We start from the raw sequence: 17,800 nt of genomic DNA on the forward strand, positions 1-17,800 counted from the left end.
CTGAATTTATTATGAATTTATTATGGAATAGTGGTTATGTGTATCACAGGAGAAAATGGATTTCTGCAATCATTTCGAAGTCATCGTGGATGACCTTACTACTCCTATTTTTCACGTTTCCACACTGCCCAACAAAACATCTATAAGTAGCAGTATGTTTGTAGCAGTATGCTAATGGCAATTTAACAATTAAAATGAGTTCGCACAGTAGTATATTTCATCTCAGACGGCCAGTTCGTTGATGTGAGTCCAGGAGTTTTAGGCTACCAGTAATGAAGCGAAACTGCCTAGCGATTTTCCTAATTTAAATAAATACAATTTAGGTTATCAACCATTTTGTAAATTTAAAGGTCTCGCGGACCCCCTGAAAATGCTTTTCGGACCCCCAGGGACCTCCGGTTGAGAACCACTGCTAAAGTTGCACAAACGAATTATATCATATGAGGAATTGCAATAGTGATGGCCATAGTTTTGAGAAATAGATATCGATCAAATAATCATACGATGAGGAGAATAAAATTCTTGTTGTTGAATGGATTTCGGCGTAAATATTCAAGTGCGAAGGCACGATATGCATATACTATCAATCCCCCTCTTTTCCCGAACCTCCTACTTGAGGATCGTTCAAGTCGTTGAACTACATGCTAACTAGAACTCATGTTGCGGGTGGCATATCATTCCCCATTTACACGTCGCTGGCTGCACAATTATCCCTGGCATCTGACTTTTGCCCACCACCGAGCCGAAAGATTTCGAGGCTCCGCTCTTTCCTTCAGACGTTTGAGGTGTAAATAAGGTCAATTTCCATACATTTATTTGGGCAGTGTATCATGTACAAGATATCATGTACCAGATTATCGTTCGCAGTAGGTCACGATGTTCCTTTTATAGCTACCACATCCGTCAGTAACAGTCTAACGAAATAGAATAATATGGAGACTTGCATTATAAGCATCTCGTGGAAAGTTTATAATATCCTACGATAATTGAAAAATTTGTAAAAATATAAAAAATGGAATTGGAACATTCAAAAGCTACGCATCTTTCCTTTACCGCATACGAAGAAGGAATGGTTGCCATACTAGTACAAATATTTGTAGGCAACAGAAAAGTGAAACGTACAATTCTCGAATATTCATGCATGATATTATTTCCGAAGTTTAGACATTCGAGATGCGATTTTTCCATACGTTTTAACACAAAGTAAGAAAAATTTAACGACATCCTAAATATTACTTCGTTTACTCAGGGAACTAGTAATTGACTAATGAACTTTGATGATATACTCATCTGGAAAATTTAATTATTAAAATACATGCGTACACTTTATGGTGATGCAATCGCTATTTTACTGCGCAGTAACAGAACAACAATACACATGTCCCAGCCAGCTTTTTACACTTCCGTCTGACCGCTCACCCCAACATGGAAGGCCGTACTTAGGTCCGTAAACGATGCATGTTTTCCCTGCACAAATAATAAAATGGTTAGCATATACTCATTTAAAATCAAATAATCATTCCAACAATATCTGGAATATTTTCCTTCGGTCTTGCGGCGCTGAGACTTCTTAGAACTTAGGTGGAATGACAGTTGCACGATAACGAGCGATATTCTTTTTGACAGAGTATTTTCTCGTTAGATCAACATGCACTAAAATGTATACTCTAGGTGAGGGGTTCCCAACCTTTGGGTCATGGCATCTAGGTGGCGATGAGCCTTGTTCAGGGGGCCATGCGAATTTGGTTTATTATTAAGGTTTGCAACCTTGCTCTAAGTGTTATGTAATGACGTTTTTCTATCATTTAACTTGCTGATCCATACAAGTGATGATACATTCGAGGACAATTAAATGTAGTTGATACATTTCATTTGTTTGATGTTATTTTGTTCTCTTCATTCTCTTCATTTTGTAATAATTGATAAATTATTGGCATCAATCAGGTTCTGCTGATGCCCCCGAATTTAACTCCGACACTTAGTATTCAAGTATGTCTATTCACCGTAGACTATCTATGTTCTCACTAGCCCTCTCTCTCTCTCTCTCTCTTCTCTCACTCTCTCGCTCTGCCTCCCTTTTTTCTACGAAATAAACGCAGCAGCCCATACGATAATTGCTTGACTTGACAGTTAATTACATCGTTATATCTGAATGTCAACTTGACGTTGTCCAGCGTTTCCCTAATACTGAGTGAAGCTCCAATGATGGGTTTTAAGTGGTCTGTGTACTGTTTATATTAGAAAATTTGGTATTTATTACTATCGCATTTGTATGATATTATTTCAAATCATACGTGACATTCCATTGTTTCATGACTACTATATTATAACTAGGGCCATTTTTATATGACCTTAAAAAATCAATTATATGACTTTATTTTTGGGAAAATATGACTTTATATGACTTTATGCAAAAATCGTGTATTTTTACATGTAACCAACGTCACTCATGGAACTGACGAGTAAAACATGAACAACATAACAGTAATACGCATCCATTTTTATTTTAAACCACTTTTGTAGTAGTTTCATGTAGTGTGGAATGTTGGAGTCTTTAAAGTTACGATTTGGACGTAAAAATGACTTTAGTAAGGAAAATGAGCGCTCCACAGACGCTGATGTTGGTTGACACTTTTGCAGTTTTGCATACAGCGCTGGTGAAATGTCTTGTCTTTGTAGCTCCATAATTTGTTTCACATCGTTTTTGTCCAATCGCTTCTTAATGTAATTTTTGAGCTCAAGCGGGTCTTTTCCGAATTCGAGGGCATTTAGATCAGCATGAGCCTCCTTGATAGTGTACGTTACATTTTCAGTATCAAGTTTGAAATATTGTTTTAGTGGAGGCATATTTCTGTTAACTCGTCAACTTTGGATCGTTCACTGAATCTTTGACGCTCTTTACAATAACTCCTTCAGCTTCCCATGCGTTGACTATTTCTTTCACTTGTGGAAGTCTCTGAACTTCAAATGACGTCCCACTTCAGTGCACAGAAGTAAAACAGATTGTGTAGCAACACAATGCAATGTGTGACCTCATAATGCAATCTGTGACCTCGTAGGTCTGCGACTGTAATGTTATGTAGGCTAACCTTACAGTTTGTCTTCGTTCAATCAGAAATTGCCTTACTTTATTAGTGCGTAATTGCTTCAATTGGCACTTTTTATTTAAAGTATACAACAATATGACTTTATAACTCAAATATGACCTAACCAGGAGAATATGACTTTATATGACTTTATAACTTTTTTAATATACCCCATATGGATGCCGTTTTTGCGTTAAAATTGTTTTCACGACTTACTGATGCATAGAAAAAAATATGACTTTAATGACTTTAAATGGCCCTAATTATAACACTGACAAAAAAACGCTGTTACGATATAATTTTTATGTATTGTGATCGGAGTGGCGCAGCGTTTAATGACGGTTTATCATACCACCATTCAGTCCATTCTAGGTTTTGCATAACTTTAAGTGAGAAACTAGCAATTTTTACGTGCAAATACTTGGTCGAGATCAAATATACAAATGTAATATTTGGAGCGCGGCGAATTGTGTTTACGGGCCCCAGGCAACTTACTGCAGATGCATAGGCTAATATAGATTTGCATAAAACGGCCTTTGAAGAAATAGCCAGTTGGAAAGGGTGACTTCATATCAAATTGCACTGAATGATAAACATAAGTTTCACGATGATTCATACTGTTACCTGATGCGTTTCCTATCTGTATCCACTCGTTGTTGTGATCTTGAATAGCTATCCAATGGTCACCTTCTAGCACTCCATATACAGGCGTGCCTAAGTTACATACTTCTATGGCTGAACAAAGTCTTTTGCCTTGATTACCGCATTGAGACTTGGAACTGCCATACGTAGCAGTCCCGCCAATGTTTACATGAAGTATCGCTGCAAATGATAAGGAATTTCGACATTGAAATTTCTTCAAGCATACAAATAAGGTGTCTTGTTCGCTGAAATCATATGCTGAGCATCGTGAGTTATTGCCCAGTAGCCCGAAGAGATAAGCTATTGCAGTTGAAATGTAACTAATGCCTAAATCTGTCTCAGACTGGATCGAAATGTTTTGAACTAACGCATACATATACTGGCGCTGTGCGAAGTCCAACCAAAACACTATAAAATCGATGATGTTTAATTGTACCCACAAAACAAGTCCGACGCTCATATGAACGAGAAGTATACAACGTGGTACTATACATGCATTACTCACATGCTGCAGGCTTAGCGTCTGAATCAACTCCGCAGCCTTGTTCAATTGATGACTGATTGCGTGGAGAGTGTGAAACCGTTGAGAATGTTTTCATCGTAGAATCTAAAATAATGCCAGCATTAAGCCTCCTATCTCGAAGGTATTTGCTTTCCAGTTTCCCGCCCCTATATGTTACGCGGTGTTGTCATGATCCATGGATTCGCAGAAGCCAGCAATATTTAATATTTTTATAAGCTTATCCTTATTTCTATATACTTCCATGGAAAATCAATTTTATTATACGATTGAAATATCCAATATTATTCGTTATTCTTATATGTGGTGGAGTGATGACCTGCGTGTGGATTCGATATTTATTGAGGAAGCAGTCTCTGTCCTGATTGGGTAAACTTAAATCGCTTGTTTTGACTAATGCTATGGTATGTTACATTCTACCCCAAGTTAATCACTTCTGAGTTGGAGCCTTCGCAGTAGCGCGGCTACCTGTCAACAACCTTTTAGGACTTTTAGGATATTAATCTGACTTTGCTGCAGTCACTAGAATATGTTGTTAAACATTACCAAATATCAAAATTTATCCTATATCTTCTCCAACAATCGTTTAATGACCTAACTACTAAGTTTGCAACTTTTTGGCACGATTTGCGCGATTATGCTATATTAGTGGTTTAAGCGTGGTCGATATCGCCCCCCCAGCGGCCGATTTTGGGAAACAAGTGGGCGCAAATACCGATATAGATGACTGGGGAGTGATAGGGGGCAAACATCCTAGAAAATTTTAGATATTAGTAATGAACACGGTCAAAAAATGTACATGAAGACGGCTTGTTCTGCATATGACGTGAAAAAAGGTTAACTCGACGTAAAGTTGACGCAGAAAACGGTTTTCTGAGCACCTACTACCTCGGAAAATGTACTTTTTTTGTAAATTCTCCAGGGATTAGAGTTAGATGAATAAACTTCTCGATTAATTTCCTCTTTTTTAAATTCGAAAATACGGAAGGGGAAAAAGCTGGGAAGCACTGTGCTAGATGGCCATGTTTCCAGTCCAGTGTGAAGACTGAAGATTGATCCGGAGAGATATCATTTTATAGAATACTTACAATCGTTGTTATGGCTGGTAGCTGTTGACACTGTAGCTTCTATTAAATGCGTTAAGTTGATAGTCACGTTAATTGTAATCATTCTTGATATCAAACTTTGTTGTTACATAGCATGTCAAAATTATGACTAAATTATTTGGTAATATATATATATTGCACAGCACGCAAGGTTTAATATTGTATTGGACACTATAGTTTTGCGTGTTTGGTATAACAAGCTTCAGCGATAGCAGCAGTTTTGAACGCCTATAGTTTATTATAGTTTAGTTCATATTTTCTGTATTTCGGATATCATATGATGAAATAAGTAAGTACCAGACATTAGACACGACTGCCGATAAAATCAGGAGAGTTCGAATCTGAGCTCATGAATATTTTAAAACATGTGAATTGGAACGACATATTTGTACAGGATACTGGAGACGAGATGAATTACTACATGCGTGTACCAATGATTGAATAATATGATATACGCAACTTTGAATAAGGAGGCCTATTCCGAATCTCTGTACTTGGTAGAATCACTAAGAGGCACTGTAATTCGGAAGCATGGTGTTTACTTGGACATAACACGCATTTGTAATGGCAAATAGAAAATAAATAGCAATTTTAGGAAATTCTACTATAGACAAATGTTAAATTATGCTGTAGGCCTATACTCACCAATGATATGTTGAGCAGCAGTGACCGAAGACGTAACGTTCATAAACTCAGCTGTACTGGATTCAGTGTATGATAACGTCAACGGCCCTTGGTGGTAGTAAAATATTAATGAACTTGAATTGATACAATTTTTCATATGTGGATATCAGCGTCGCACACATCATGCCAAAATTACCCATTCCACTTCGTATATTTGCCCACATAATTGAGGTCAATTGTAATAATTATGAGTTCTCCGCGTTTGATATAGTAAATTTTCACGATAATATCCATTTCGCGTCTAATTCTACGGCGTATATACTGTCGCAAGGACTAAATACTTTGAGGTCTACTTACCAATATAAGATTTGGCAGCATTTGTCAATGTCATAACTTGTACCGAATCGATTGTGGAGGCATCACTGTCGATTCCTTTTGATGGCGCTGAACATTATTAAATTGCTATGATTGCTAGTACCAAACTATTTCTGCACCTAATGTCAGAATGATTAACGATATAGAACTATATGGACAGGGACCATGGTAGATACGGTTAGGCACTGTAAGGCTTGTTAGACACATAGTAAGTTCTGAAAATTGTACGAAGTATGCATTTACTTGTATGGTGATTTTTGTAGCGGAAGGAAATGTGTACGTAATATATTTACGAAGATCATCTTCATCAACTGTGGTGACTGTGATTACGCCTATTGAATTCGATTTAGTTGATATCACGCATGCCAGTTTAGTTTTTATATTCATATCAACGCTATGAGTATATACCATGTTAGAATATGATTCATTGAGTTGATTATACTTAACTATAATCTATGTAATGAATGTGACAGTATTAATATAATTTATTACATGGATCAGGAGCCGTTTGTATGAAGCATGTTAAAATATATATATGTATGTCAAAATATTACGAACTGGCGTGCCAAACAGTGTGATAACTTCAATATTATTCGAAATTATAATGAATTGCCTGTCTTGATATACCTAGTCTCGACTCATATAACTTGGACAATACACATATTGACTCGACTCGCATTCCTCTGAAGGGGGGGGGGGTGCGAAGCTGCGGTCAACAGAAAGCTTTTCTCCCGCTTCTCGCGATTTACGTCCATTTGTTATTACTCCGTCTATAGTCCGGATTTCGTATTTTAGAATTATCTCATAACCTATCAATAGCTTCCATACCATGAAATTACCAGTCGGGATTGCTAGCATTCTGGTTGCATTTTGTGATATGACGATAAGTTGGGCGCGAAATTTTTCACTTTCGTGAAGGGGGACGTGTCTATAAAAGTTTGAGAACCACTGCATTACATGTTTGAGTTTCACACACAGAACACGAGCGTGAGCTCCAAGTTTACGCGATCCTGAGATATAACCCTAATGATGGAGTCCACGAGGTAGAATTAAGTCAGTGATATAAAACTCCTTGTGCTTTGTTGAATGCGTCTTAGGCGTAGTGTCAATTATGTCTTGACTTCTATAGTGAATTTTGATGCGTGTGTAAAGCAGAGTTGGATCAATTACATTATTTCAGTTCAATTACAATTACAATTACAATTACTTTCATGCATGTTACAATTACATTACAATTACAATTACTCCATGCTAAAAATATCAAATTACAATTGCTGCTGTTGAACATGTAATTGAATAATCATAAATTCAACCGTGCTCCTTGACAACCGTAGCGTCGTATTTAACAACAATTCAAGTCTAGTTCAGATTGTGTAGTAATAAATGCGTTTATGTGCGTACATAGTATGATATGTAAGATGTCATTGTGACGTAATATAAGCGTGTTTTGTATGCTCGGTAATTATGGCTCACGTAATTGGAAAAGTAAAATGTTATTTACCTAATTTCCTATGGGTTAGGATTAAGGATAGGGTGCAGTATGTCGTTGAAAAAGTATTATAATATATGCACGTGTTGGATTTGCGTATAGTATATAATTAAAGAAATAATATTATTTTTATCGAGGGACGTAGGAATTAGGATGAGGAGTAAAAACAAAACCGTGCTCTGTCAGATAAGACGTTATATAATATCCAGTGGTCTGGTTAGTTAGCCTGACGAAGTAACGATGCAGCATCGTGATCTGAAATCGTATTGTAGATTGCCAACCCACGGATAGATGCGCAAGATGTGAGTCACGGATGAATGCACCGACAAACGTACTGCAGAGCCGGCTAAAAGCAGCAAACTTTGTAGTCCTAGAGCTGGCGATCCATGCGTCCAAATTTGATGCATCTGGTCTTAATCGTAAGCTATTGATGTACTAATTCCGAAAATACAAAATAAAATCTCGTCAGGGCAATGTAACTGCTCCAAAATAGCCGTTTAAGGCCGACTGTTCTGAAAAGTGAGAGCGCTGCAGCAGCATGACCACAACAATACCAATTACGCCCAGCGATTGTTCAGAACAATGCCGATTCCCAGACTTTCACGACTATTTTGGGATGGCACCATTGCCTGGAAATATACTTTTATTGCGGAATCAGTGCGACACTAGCTTTCGATTAGGACCATACATATCAAATTTCGACGCTTGGATCGCCAGCTATGGGACTATCAATTCTGCTGCTTTTAGCCGGCTCAGCAGTTCGCTTCTCGGCGTATTCAATCATGAGTCACGTGTTGCGAATCCATCCGTTGGTTAGTAATCTAAAAATTGTATACAATGGCAGCCGAGGCCAGCATAGCGGTGAAAATTAAAAAAAATTCGCCCGCAAGGGCACAGTCAAGGGCTTCCGCGAATGAATCCACCAAATTCCTTGTCGACATTTAAAGAGAATGCATTATAAGTCAATTATTTTATGTTGTGCTTATCAGGTTTCAATAGCAATTTAATGTAATTGAAATTGTAATTGATCAAAATTTTTGTCAAATTACAATTACAATTACAATTACACAAAATAAAAATGCTTCAATTACAATTACATTACAATTACATTGAAAAATGTAATTAATTACATTCAATTACAAATTACAATTGATCCAACTCTGGTGTAAAGTCCTGCAATATCGACTTACCAGTATCTGGTTCCGCTGTAGCTGTCAATGTCGTAACTTGTACCGAGTCGGTTGAGAGGGTATCCCCATGGAGTACCGTGGAAGAACCTGTATATCAATTTAATGGTAATAGTTGCTAAAATGAAAGTTTTGCCTACAGCTCGATTTTAGAATTGTCCAAGATATATATCAATTTGAACAGGGATCATAGTGGTCAAGGTTGTAAGCGTGTAGGGTTGCATGTTGGCAATGGTCAGTTCTAGCAATAGGTTACTATGAATTATGGTTTTATTTTTACGATGAACTTAGAAAACGAAAGAAACGTCTACGCAAGCTCTTTACGAATATCAAGCTCACCAGCAGTGGTGAATGTGGTAGCTTCTATCGAATCAGACGTGGTGGAATCGCTAGGCGTTACCGTCGATATCTCTGAAAATCAATTTGGTTGTTTTATTCGTATCAAGACTAAGAGAATTCCTATCTTGTAAATCATGCATTAAATTTAATATATATGTTTATAATCTGTATAATGAATAAATACTTTGCTGATCATTAATCTCGCGAGTTCAGTATACTAAACTCGCGAGATATTGCCAATTTTGCGTTGGCCACAATATTCAATTTTACTATGCAATGTATTCTACGTGTTCTACTTACCAGCATCCGGTTCCCCAGCACTGGTAGATGTGGTAACGTCAATCGAATCAATTGTGGTGGAATCACTATATGATTCTGTCGATAAATCTGAAATGTTAATCTTGAATATACGTTACTGTTGATAAAAAGTTTGGGATATATCGGCATTTACCAATTTGTTACATACATATTGATTTATTAATTTCCTTCGACGTGATATTTGCAAACTATGCAAGCTCAATTGCATGGATATTGAAAATACAATAAACAATAGGTTCGAGATGATACGAAAATGGTGTAAAAGTGGGCCTATATATCAGGGCTGTGGAGTCGGAGTCGGAGTCGGTGGAGTCGGAGTCGGGGTAATTTTCGCTTGATGGAGTCGGAGTCGGAGTCGGAGTCGTGAAAACTATAATAGCTGGAGTCGGAGTCGGAGTCGGAGTCGGTGGGAAAATACTGACTGGAGTCGGAGTCGGAGTTTGTGAGAATGACCCTGACTTCGACTCCGACTCCGACTCCAACTTCTCTATCATGAAAACATTTGCTATCAAAGAATTTTCCATAGAATTTTTATGTACCACCAATCACTGTATTAATAACCAATTAACCATACAGATCAGGTGCGGCCAGCCCGTGGCACGCAGGCCAAATTTGGCACAGGAGAAGGTTATGTTTGGCCTGCGAGGTAATTCTCGAAATTATATTTGACATCAGGTACAATTGCAAGGCCAACCAAAATTTGATTAGCATGACCGCGAAATTTGATGATGACTAAAACAACAGTTCTGACGCATTGACGTATCCAGGGGCCAGCCACATTTATCCCAGATCTTTGTATATGACCATAAAGTAGAATATTTCATAGCAGATTTATTTGACTTGAAATTTTTCTCGGTACTTCGCATGATTCATTGTCACTAGATTTCTTGCATTCAGTATCTGAGCCCACTTCTGAAAATTTTAAATACATATTATTCACAGAGTTGAGTCTAACTATATTCGCAATTAGGAGATAACGTGTCGTCCAACATGCGGCTTCGCTTGTGCACTCGCAGCGAGATCGTTGACAAGACATTTGCACAAAATGATAGAGGCATGTTCATTGTTCATTGTTCACTGATACCGTCGATTTTGCTATGTCTAAATGTCGAATAATCCTGTCCTTGCCAAATGAGCCCAGTGGTATACAGATGCGACCCCCAATGTATGTTAGCGACATATTTATTGATATAGCCTTATTCAGTCGTTATCTTGCAAAAAAATTTCGCGCTTCGCGCGACCAGGGCCTGATTGCGCACTGCACAGTTGCATGACATATTGTTAGCAATTTTAGAGCGTATTAATATAAGTCTTGTTTGCAATGTTCCCTAATTAGGTTCGCTCCTATCGACGACTAAAATAAGGTTATCAACATTCCAGTTGCCCGCGTAATTGTTCGTAAATCTCAGGTGTCGCTTTCGCCGAAAAAGTTGCCCACCCCTGATATAGATAAAATTAGACATTACTTGCAAATTACAACTCAGTTGCAGAGGGAAAGAAAATCGCAAGATGCGTTTTCGCGATGCGGTCAAAATTTATGCAATTTTTGGAATTATACCATGATACTGTGACAGAGCAAATGCATCGGCTGGTTTTGTAAAATTGTAAAATTGATGTAAATATGACCAAACGATGCTTCCCACTCGACAAAATTAAAATATTTGTAGTGTAGCTTAGCTGTTTGGGTCGAACAAATGATTAAGAAAGACTGCAAGTCCCAATCCTTGAATACTTGATTAAGTACATGTAGACTAGACATAGGCTGTGGTCTTTGACTACTTAACTAAATTCCATTCATGACCAATGTATATTAGTAGTAAGAGTGTGTGTGCTTGTAATCAGGATAGTGTGCAATGACAAAATTAGTAAGTTCAATCTCTTTATTAGTTGCTGACTCATACACAAGAGCTACACTTGGATTTTTTATCTACATTTTTATTATACAGGATTGGATATCTGCCATATTTGAATGATTCATATATTTCAGGATATTAGAGAGTCCATGTTATAAAAACTTGAAAAAGGAAGGATATTTAGCAAATCTTTCTTTCATGTTAATTGCATAGTGGATAATTCGAGCTGTTCCACAATGAAACAATTTAGCATGCCACCGTTAATCATATGTTTGCATATGTTTAATGGTTGTATGATAGTCATTCAACCGACAATGTGGCATATAATTTTCGAAGTAAATCGGTAATAATGCTGGAGTCGGAGTCGGGAGTCGGAGTCGGAGTCGGTACGTTTAAAGACCCAGGAGTCGGAGTCGGAGTCGGAGTCGGTACGTTTAAAGACTCAGGAGTCGGAGTCGGAGTCGGTATATTGAAAATGTGTGGAGTCGGAGTCGGAGCCGGAGTCGGTGGTAAAATTTACCGACTCCACAGCCCTGCTATATATACAAGAGACACAAATTGCGACAGTGGAGTGGGACACCTGGTACTTATATCCGTTGTGCGATATACAACGTTAAAATGGAATCTCGAAACACGAATAATCTCGTCCCTTGATGCTGATTTGTTCACTGAATGGAAAGTAACGAAACTGAGTTTGCATACCTTTATTTTGCATGTATGAGATATGAGCCCATTAGAAAAAAAGCTTTACTCTGCATCCACTTCCTGTCACCTTCCATCATGCTCACAACAATGTTTACACAAAGGGGCTTAATTTGCATTGTGTGTATTCAACACGCAGTTCACTTATTGTTACCCGTCAATACTTTTGAATGGGATTCCGCGCATATTCGCGATTGTAATAGTTTCCCGATCACCTATGCGGTATGTGTATTGTATATGTATTTCTGAGCGCATATCAATTCAACCACAAGGCCATAACATTAGGGTTACCATACGTCCTCTTTTATGAGGATTTGTCCTCCTTTTTCAGGTTTTTGAAAATGTTCTCCGATGACGCCTACATGTCCTCCTTTTTGGCAATTCGTCCTCCTTTACAGCTTTTAGAGCTAAGATAGTGGATAGATTCGAGTGAAAATGGACATAAATGACGCCAAATTGGAAATTCGTGGTTCGAACGAAAGTGACGACCGTAAAGTGTGCAAGAAAAACTGTAATTATGGAGTTGAGCCGGAAAGTTGACCACGAAGTGAAAAAAATTTACCATTTTTCAGGATTTTCCTCCGGTATTCTAAGTTTGAAAATTTCCCGATTCCAAACTATGGTAACCCTACATAACATCAATAAATGAAGCAAAACAAGGGCAGCATTACTTTGCAATATAATGAAAGTCCGTATTTCTGAAATTGGTTCATGATAAATTAATTAGCAAACTTCGATATGCGAATGAGTAAAATGAGGCCGAATTAAATCACCTAACCCCGAAGACATCTGAGTTGGATTGAAGTACGCGTGCTCACAAAAGAGATAAAGAAGATAATAATGGACAAAAGAAGCAAGTCAATGACCAAATTTCTAATATATCAATCCTTGAAACAAAAAGACAAAAAGGTTGGGAACCACTGGTGTATAGGCTTCATAATGCAGCTTTCTAGCGAAAATCAAATATATTGACTTGACTGCGACTTTTGCCAACATTTGACCAGATATGTAGCCTACGTTTTTCATAAAAAACATACGAGTCTGGCCTGCCATTCAAATTGAGGTAAACATGCTTGGCAAAGATAGACCGTTCGGCGCCCCGTAATTAAAAGACGACACGCGTGTAAGCGAAGGAATATAGTGAGGTCTGCTGTCTGCAATCATATGGTATATTTCGGACACTGTGAGGTACGCATATATCGATTTTACATGTGGTCCTTGGCCATGTGGTCATAATGGCTATCCTCATTACTCGTCGGTTATGGGCTAATAATTGTTGATGCGGCAGTGAAACGTTGTCCGTTCTCTGAGGTATAATGCATAATTGTTTTTTGTAGGAAAATATACCCAGTAGAGTAGGTGATTCTGTGTAACATTACCTGATATCTTAGCTTCACCACTTTTTCGCTCCACAAGTTTCTGCAAGCTTGTCACAACGCTTTCAAGAGATCTACCGGACTGTAACTTTGAAATCAATAATTATAAATACCAAGGGAACGTCATTACTTCCGCCTATTACCGGTGACACTATTTTAGAACGGCAATACATTCTGTTAAGATTAAAATAGTCAATGTTTGTCGGGAACGCAGCGAATCGAAAGAGGTGTGATACGTAAACTTGAACTGAGTAAGCGTGAGTGCCCTAATTTAAGGAACGCTATACTTGTATCTGTAATGTTTTCCTTCATGCCTATGAATTCCTAACAAATCCCTTCATGTCCCCCATACACACCTCGCATTTTCCAAGCGTAATCCAACGGCCATTGACGTAGCTCCGACTGCAGTATCCGTCTGAACGTACAAGAAGTATAGCGTCTCTAATAATATGAATAACATTTTCAACATTCGCGCTCGAGTCAAATCTCGAACGAAGTGATAGGTTGTAGTATATAATTTGGATAACACGATAAGTAACTGCACATTGATTCGACTACAATATGCAATTATATGCAGGCCGATCTCTGAACAGGGAACACGTACATCTTCCACAAAACAAGCCCTAAATAACATCTGGAGCAACCCAGATTCGTTCACTGCTTCGCTGACTTGGTTCGCTACGTGTCACGCTAGTCGACTTTTCTATCCATACCGCTTGGACCAGGATACCTAAACAAGCGGGTCGAGGACATTTTATGCGGCCAGCCTCGAAAGCAAGTACGGCAACAATTTTATTTAAATATTTACAAATGTGTTTTTTTCGTGCCGGGCCTCAATTGCTGCATAGTAAATCGCATTTACACCATGAGTGTGGAATGTCATTCTGTAAGTTCGTGTCAAATAAGATTTTCTCGCCGACTTGGAAATACATTAAACATCCCATTATGCTGCGGTCTGCGACGTCATAAAATGCTAGATAATTTTTCCTCGAAGATATTCGAGTTTGATAACCCTGTCGGATAATTTGTCTTATATAACTTATCGTGTCATAATTTGGGTTATGGATCACACATGGTCGATTTCAGGAAAGGCACCCATATGGATAGACTTATAGATCATCAGCGAAATACTTCTGCGTCTCTATTCAAATGGTTATATATTAGAAAAGCCAACCCAATACTACTACGACGGTTTTCGCAACCGAACGGCTTACATTCACATTTTCAGATTGTAAATTATTTTCAAATAGTTCTTGATTACAATTACATCATTTCTACAAGTGTAAATGTCATATATACTAACCTGGCAATGAAACCCATACTCTATATATGAAAATATCGTTTCAAGAATTGCTCTAATTAGTTGCAACTATGGGATCAACTCTACGTTAGACGCTATGAGGGATGTTGGATTCTTGAAATGCGGTACCGATAACCTTTCATTTCAATAGGCGTACTTCCAGTCGTTTTGACTCGTCTTAATGATCGCTACTTTACCTACCTTTTGATTGATGAGTAGATAGCAATTAATTAATGTTATTTGTGCTCATGAATTAGCGATGATTTCTGCGAACACCTCCAACCACTAGCCGTGTATGTAATGTATACAGAGGATGTCATTTACGCAATGTCTATTATGCGAATTGATTGTTCGTGAGTGGAACTTCGAGTTCATTAACTGTTAATTTATGATAATATCTGCAGATAATACATTCTGCAACCTCATGTTGGCACCATCTCCAATCTTAATCAAGGCGATATGATGTAAAAAGAACACAGTTCAACTTCAAGTAAATGCTGTAGCGCCACTTTTTGTGGCGAGGCGACTCCGAATAACATTATAAAGACACGAAAACAGAAATACTTACAGTGCTCTACTTACTAGATGAGCCGGATATAGTCATGATACGGGCATTCACTATCACTGTCGCTGTTACTGTTGCGAAGAGCAGCGGGTACAGGGCCATCCTGATGATCTCGTACGCTCAACACTACTGTTTCGTTACAACTCATTTTCGGCGAAATACTGGGAATCAAGGAAGTTGATCGTTGAGTCAACACAGCGAAGGGTTTGCTGACTGACGTATCCCCTTACACCAGTAGTTGGAAGTAGCATGCTGTGTATTGCAAACAAGCCTCATTGACATTATGAAATGCCGCATTATAATGTTAACGTTAATTTGTTCCTCTTCCGTATTGGTAAACCCAGAAGAATCTGTTCATTCTGTACGCCATATTAAAGTACCCCTACACCGGTAGTTGTAAATAGCATGCTGGCATTACAAACTCGTCAAGCTTATAAAATGCCGCATTATGATGTGAAAGTTAATTTCTTCCTCTTCCGTGTTGGTAAATCCCAGAATAATCTATTTATTCTGCGCACAATGGTTAACCTTAGGAGCTAGTGAAATGAGTAAGAATATTTTAGTCGTTCAATATGTAAATCATTATTTATCTACTTCACAAGTAGTGAGATAGCGTATAGCAGTACGATGCTACGATCTACAACACCAATAGTTTAGTGGTTGGAGACCGGCCGATGTCAACTTCTGAATCCCGTCTCAAGTATATTGGAAGTTTATATAGACTTCCCTAGTAATTTGATCTGCGTAAGCGAGGTTTTGAAACATCCTAGAAGTGGGCCTTGCTACAAGTCGGCTGTTCCGGAATCAAGATCAATAATATATCGGCCTGGTGTAAATGAACATAGTAGTTGAAATGCATCAGGCATGAATGCCACAAACAACAACGTTGATTTACGAAGTCGATTTTAGTAGACACGGGTGGTTGCAATAGCTCAGAAGTGCACGATGGGCGACCCGCAACTGGCATCGTCACGTGACTATTTACGAACACCCATCAGCGTAAATTTATGAACGTTTTCAATAATACAATTTTCAACAATAATCCGGCTCAAGTTCGTAGTTTTCACCCACAGACCTAATTCCATATCAGGGGTCGCCAACTCAAAACGGCACGCGGGTAACTTTTCAAGTTTCGCGGAGGCCGCGGGCCGCAAGAATGCAAAATCGAGATTAAATATGCCACACCGTTCAACAATCGCGTTATTAAAACTTAACGTTAGAATATCGTTGTGCTTTTCAACCTGGGCGACGGGCATAGTTAGTAGTTACCGCAAAGGGAATAATATTATACTAAAGAAATACAAATACAACAAAAAGTAACATGATCATCAATTTTATTCCTAATTGTGTGCCACCTATACGATATCTGACAACGCTTTTCCGTGATTAAGGAATCGTCATCGAGGCTAGCAAGACAGGGCTCTAGCTGCAAGACTATCTCGCAATGCAATCTTGTGAAGAAGCCCAAAGTCGCTTTAAAAGTTTTTCGGTCTTGGCAGTATCTGGGCCATTGCACTTCAAGGCCATAAGCGTATTCATATCAGATGATTCTTTCTCGATGGAATGCTGTTGCCATCGCCGAAGCCGTTTCAGCCTGTGAGGTTCAATGATGTTCGGCACAAGGCAATAGCTTTTTGAACAACAACAATATTTTAAAACTAAAATCAGATCGCGGGCCGCGTGTTGGTGATCCCCTGCCCTAGATGCAATCAAAGTACATTACGTTATATAATATATATATCCATGACTTATCCTATCCATGATAATATTATATAGATAGGACCGGCCCATTTTCTAATTTTGTGTGTATGAATTGGCAACGATTATGTGATGTGGGTAATTCTAGGCTTTCCTATTCTTCAGCCCGCGCTATTTTTCCACATTTCGGGAGCCAAATGCCAAAACCGCTAAAAATGAAAAAAAATGATAAAATAGGGCATTTGAAAATATGGATATTTATGAAAGATTTTAAGAAAAATGTTAATAAGAATTTGCAGGAATTTGTATAAAGCGACAAAACACGTGTGTGAAGTAGAATTCTATCAAAGGGGTCCACGGAAGGTAAATGAAAAGGCCAAGAAGTCTAGTGAATAAATCTGGATTGACGACCAATCTGTGGATTGAGCAATCCAACAATTAGGAAATAGATGATATCCAGCGATTAGGAAGTAGATAATAGCTGCACGCCAAAGTAGTAATCAGGATGTTTGGAATCGGTGCTAGCTGGCGCAGATTTTAAGCCGCGATTATTAAGTATTTTGCTGTGGTCAATGCTCATGCATTTTATTACATCATGTAGCCGCCAGGCGCGGCCCTGA

At 38.3% G+C, this 17,800-nt stretch overlaps 1 protein-coding gene across 2 annotated transcripts; it reads right to left on the minus strand.

Moving 5' to 3' along the window:
• Positions 1 to 1,263: 1,263 nt before the first annotated feature.
• Positions 1,264 to 15,779, minus strand: LOC145435665 (uncharacterized). 2 transcript variants are annotated; one of them, XM_080312955.1, is made up of 11 exons: positions 15,500 to 15,779; positions 13,974 to 14,032; positions 13,621 to 13,705; positions 9,669 to 9,755; positions 9,369 to 9,440; positions 9,033 to 9,119; positions 6,336 to 6,422; positions 6,000 to 6,086; positions 4,234 to 4,335; positions 3,711 to 3,908; positions 1,264 to 1,467 (listed from the first exon to the last, which is right to left on the minus strand). In XM_080312955.1, exons 1-11 carry the CDS (start codon positions 15,582 to 15,584, stop codon positions 1,349 to 1,351), a joined length of 1,068 nt encoding a protein of 355 aa, XP_080169081.1. In that variant the 5' UTR covers positions 15,585 to 15,779; the 3' UTR covers positions 1,264 to 1,348. The 2 variants fall into 2 exon arrangements, with proteins under 2 accessions (XP_080169081.1, XP_080169082.1); XM_080312956.1 differs by having other exon boundaries at positions 1,265 to 1,467; positions 13,621 to 13,699; positions 15,500 to 15,766.
• Positions 15,780 to 17,800: the final 2,021 nt, after the last annotated feature.

The sequence above is a fragment of the Botryllus schlosseri genome, chromosome 3 (assembly GCF_051294905.1).
Source record: "Botryllus schlosseri isolate E-star chromosome 3, Bs_hap1, whole genome shotgun sequence".
NCBI classification, from domain to species: Eukaryota; Metazoa; Chordata; class Ascidiacea; order Stolidobranchia; family Styelidae; genus Botryllus; species Botryllus schlosseri.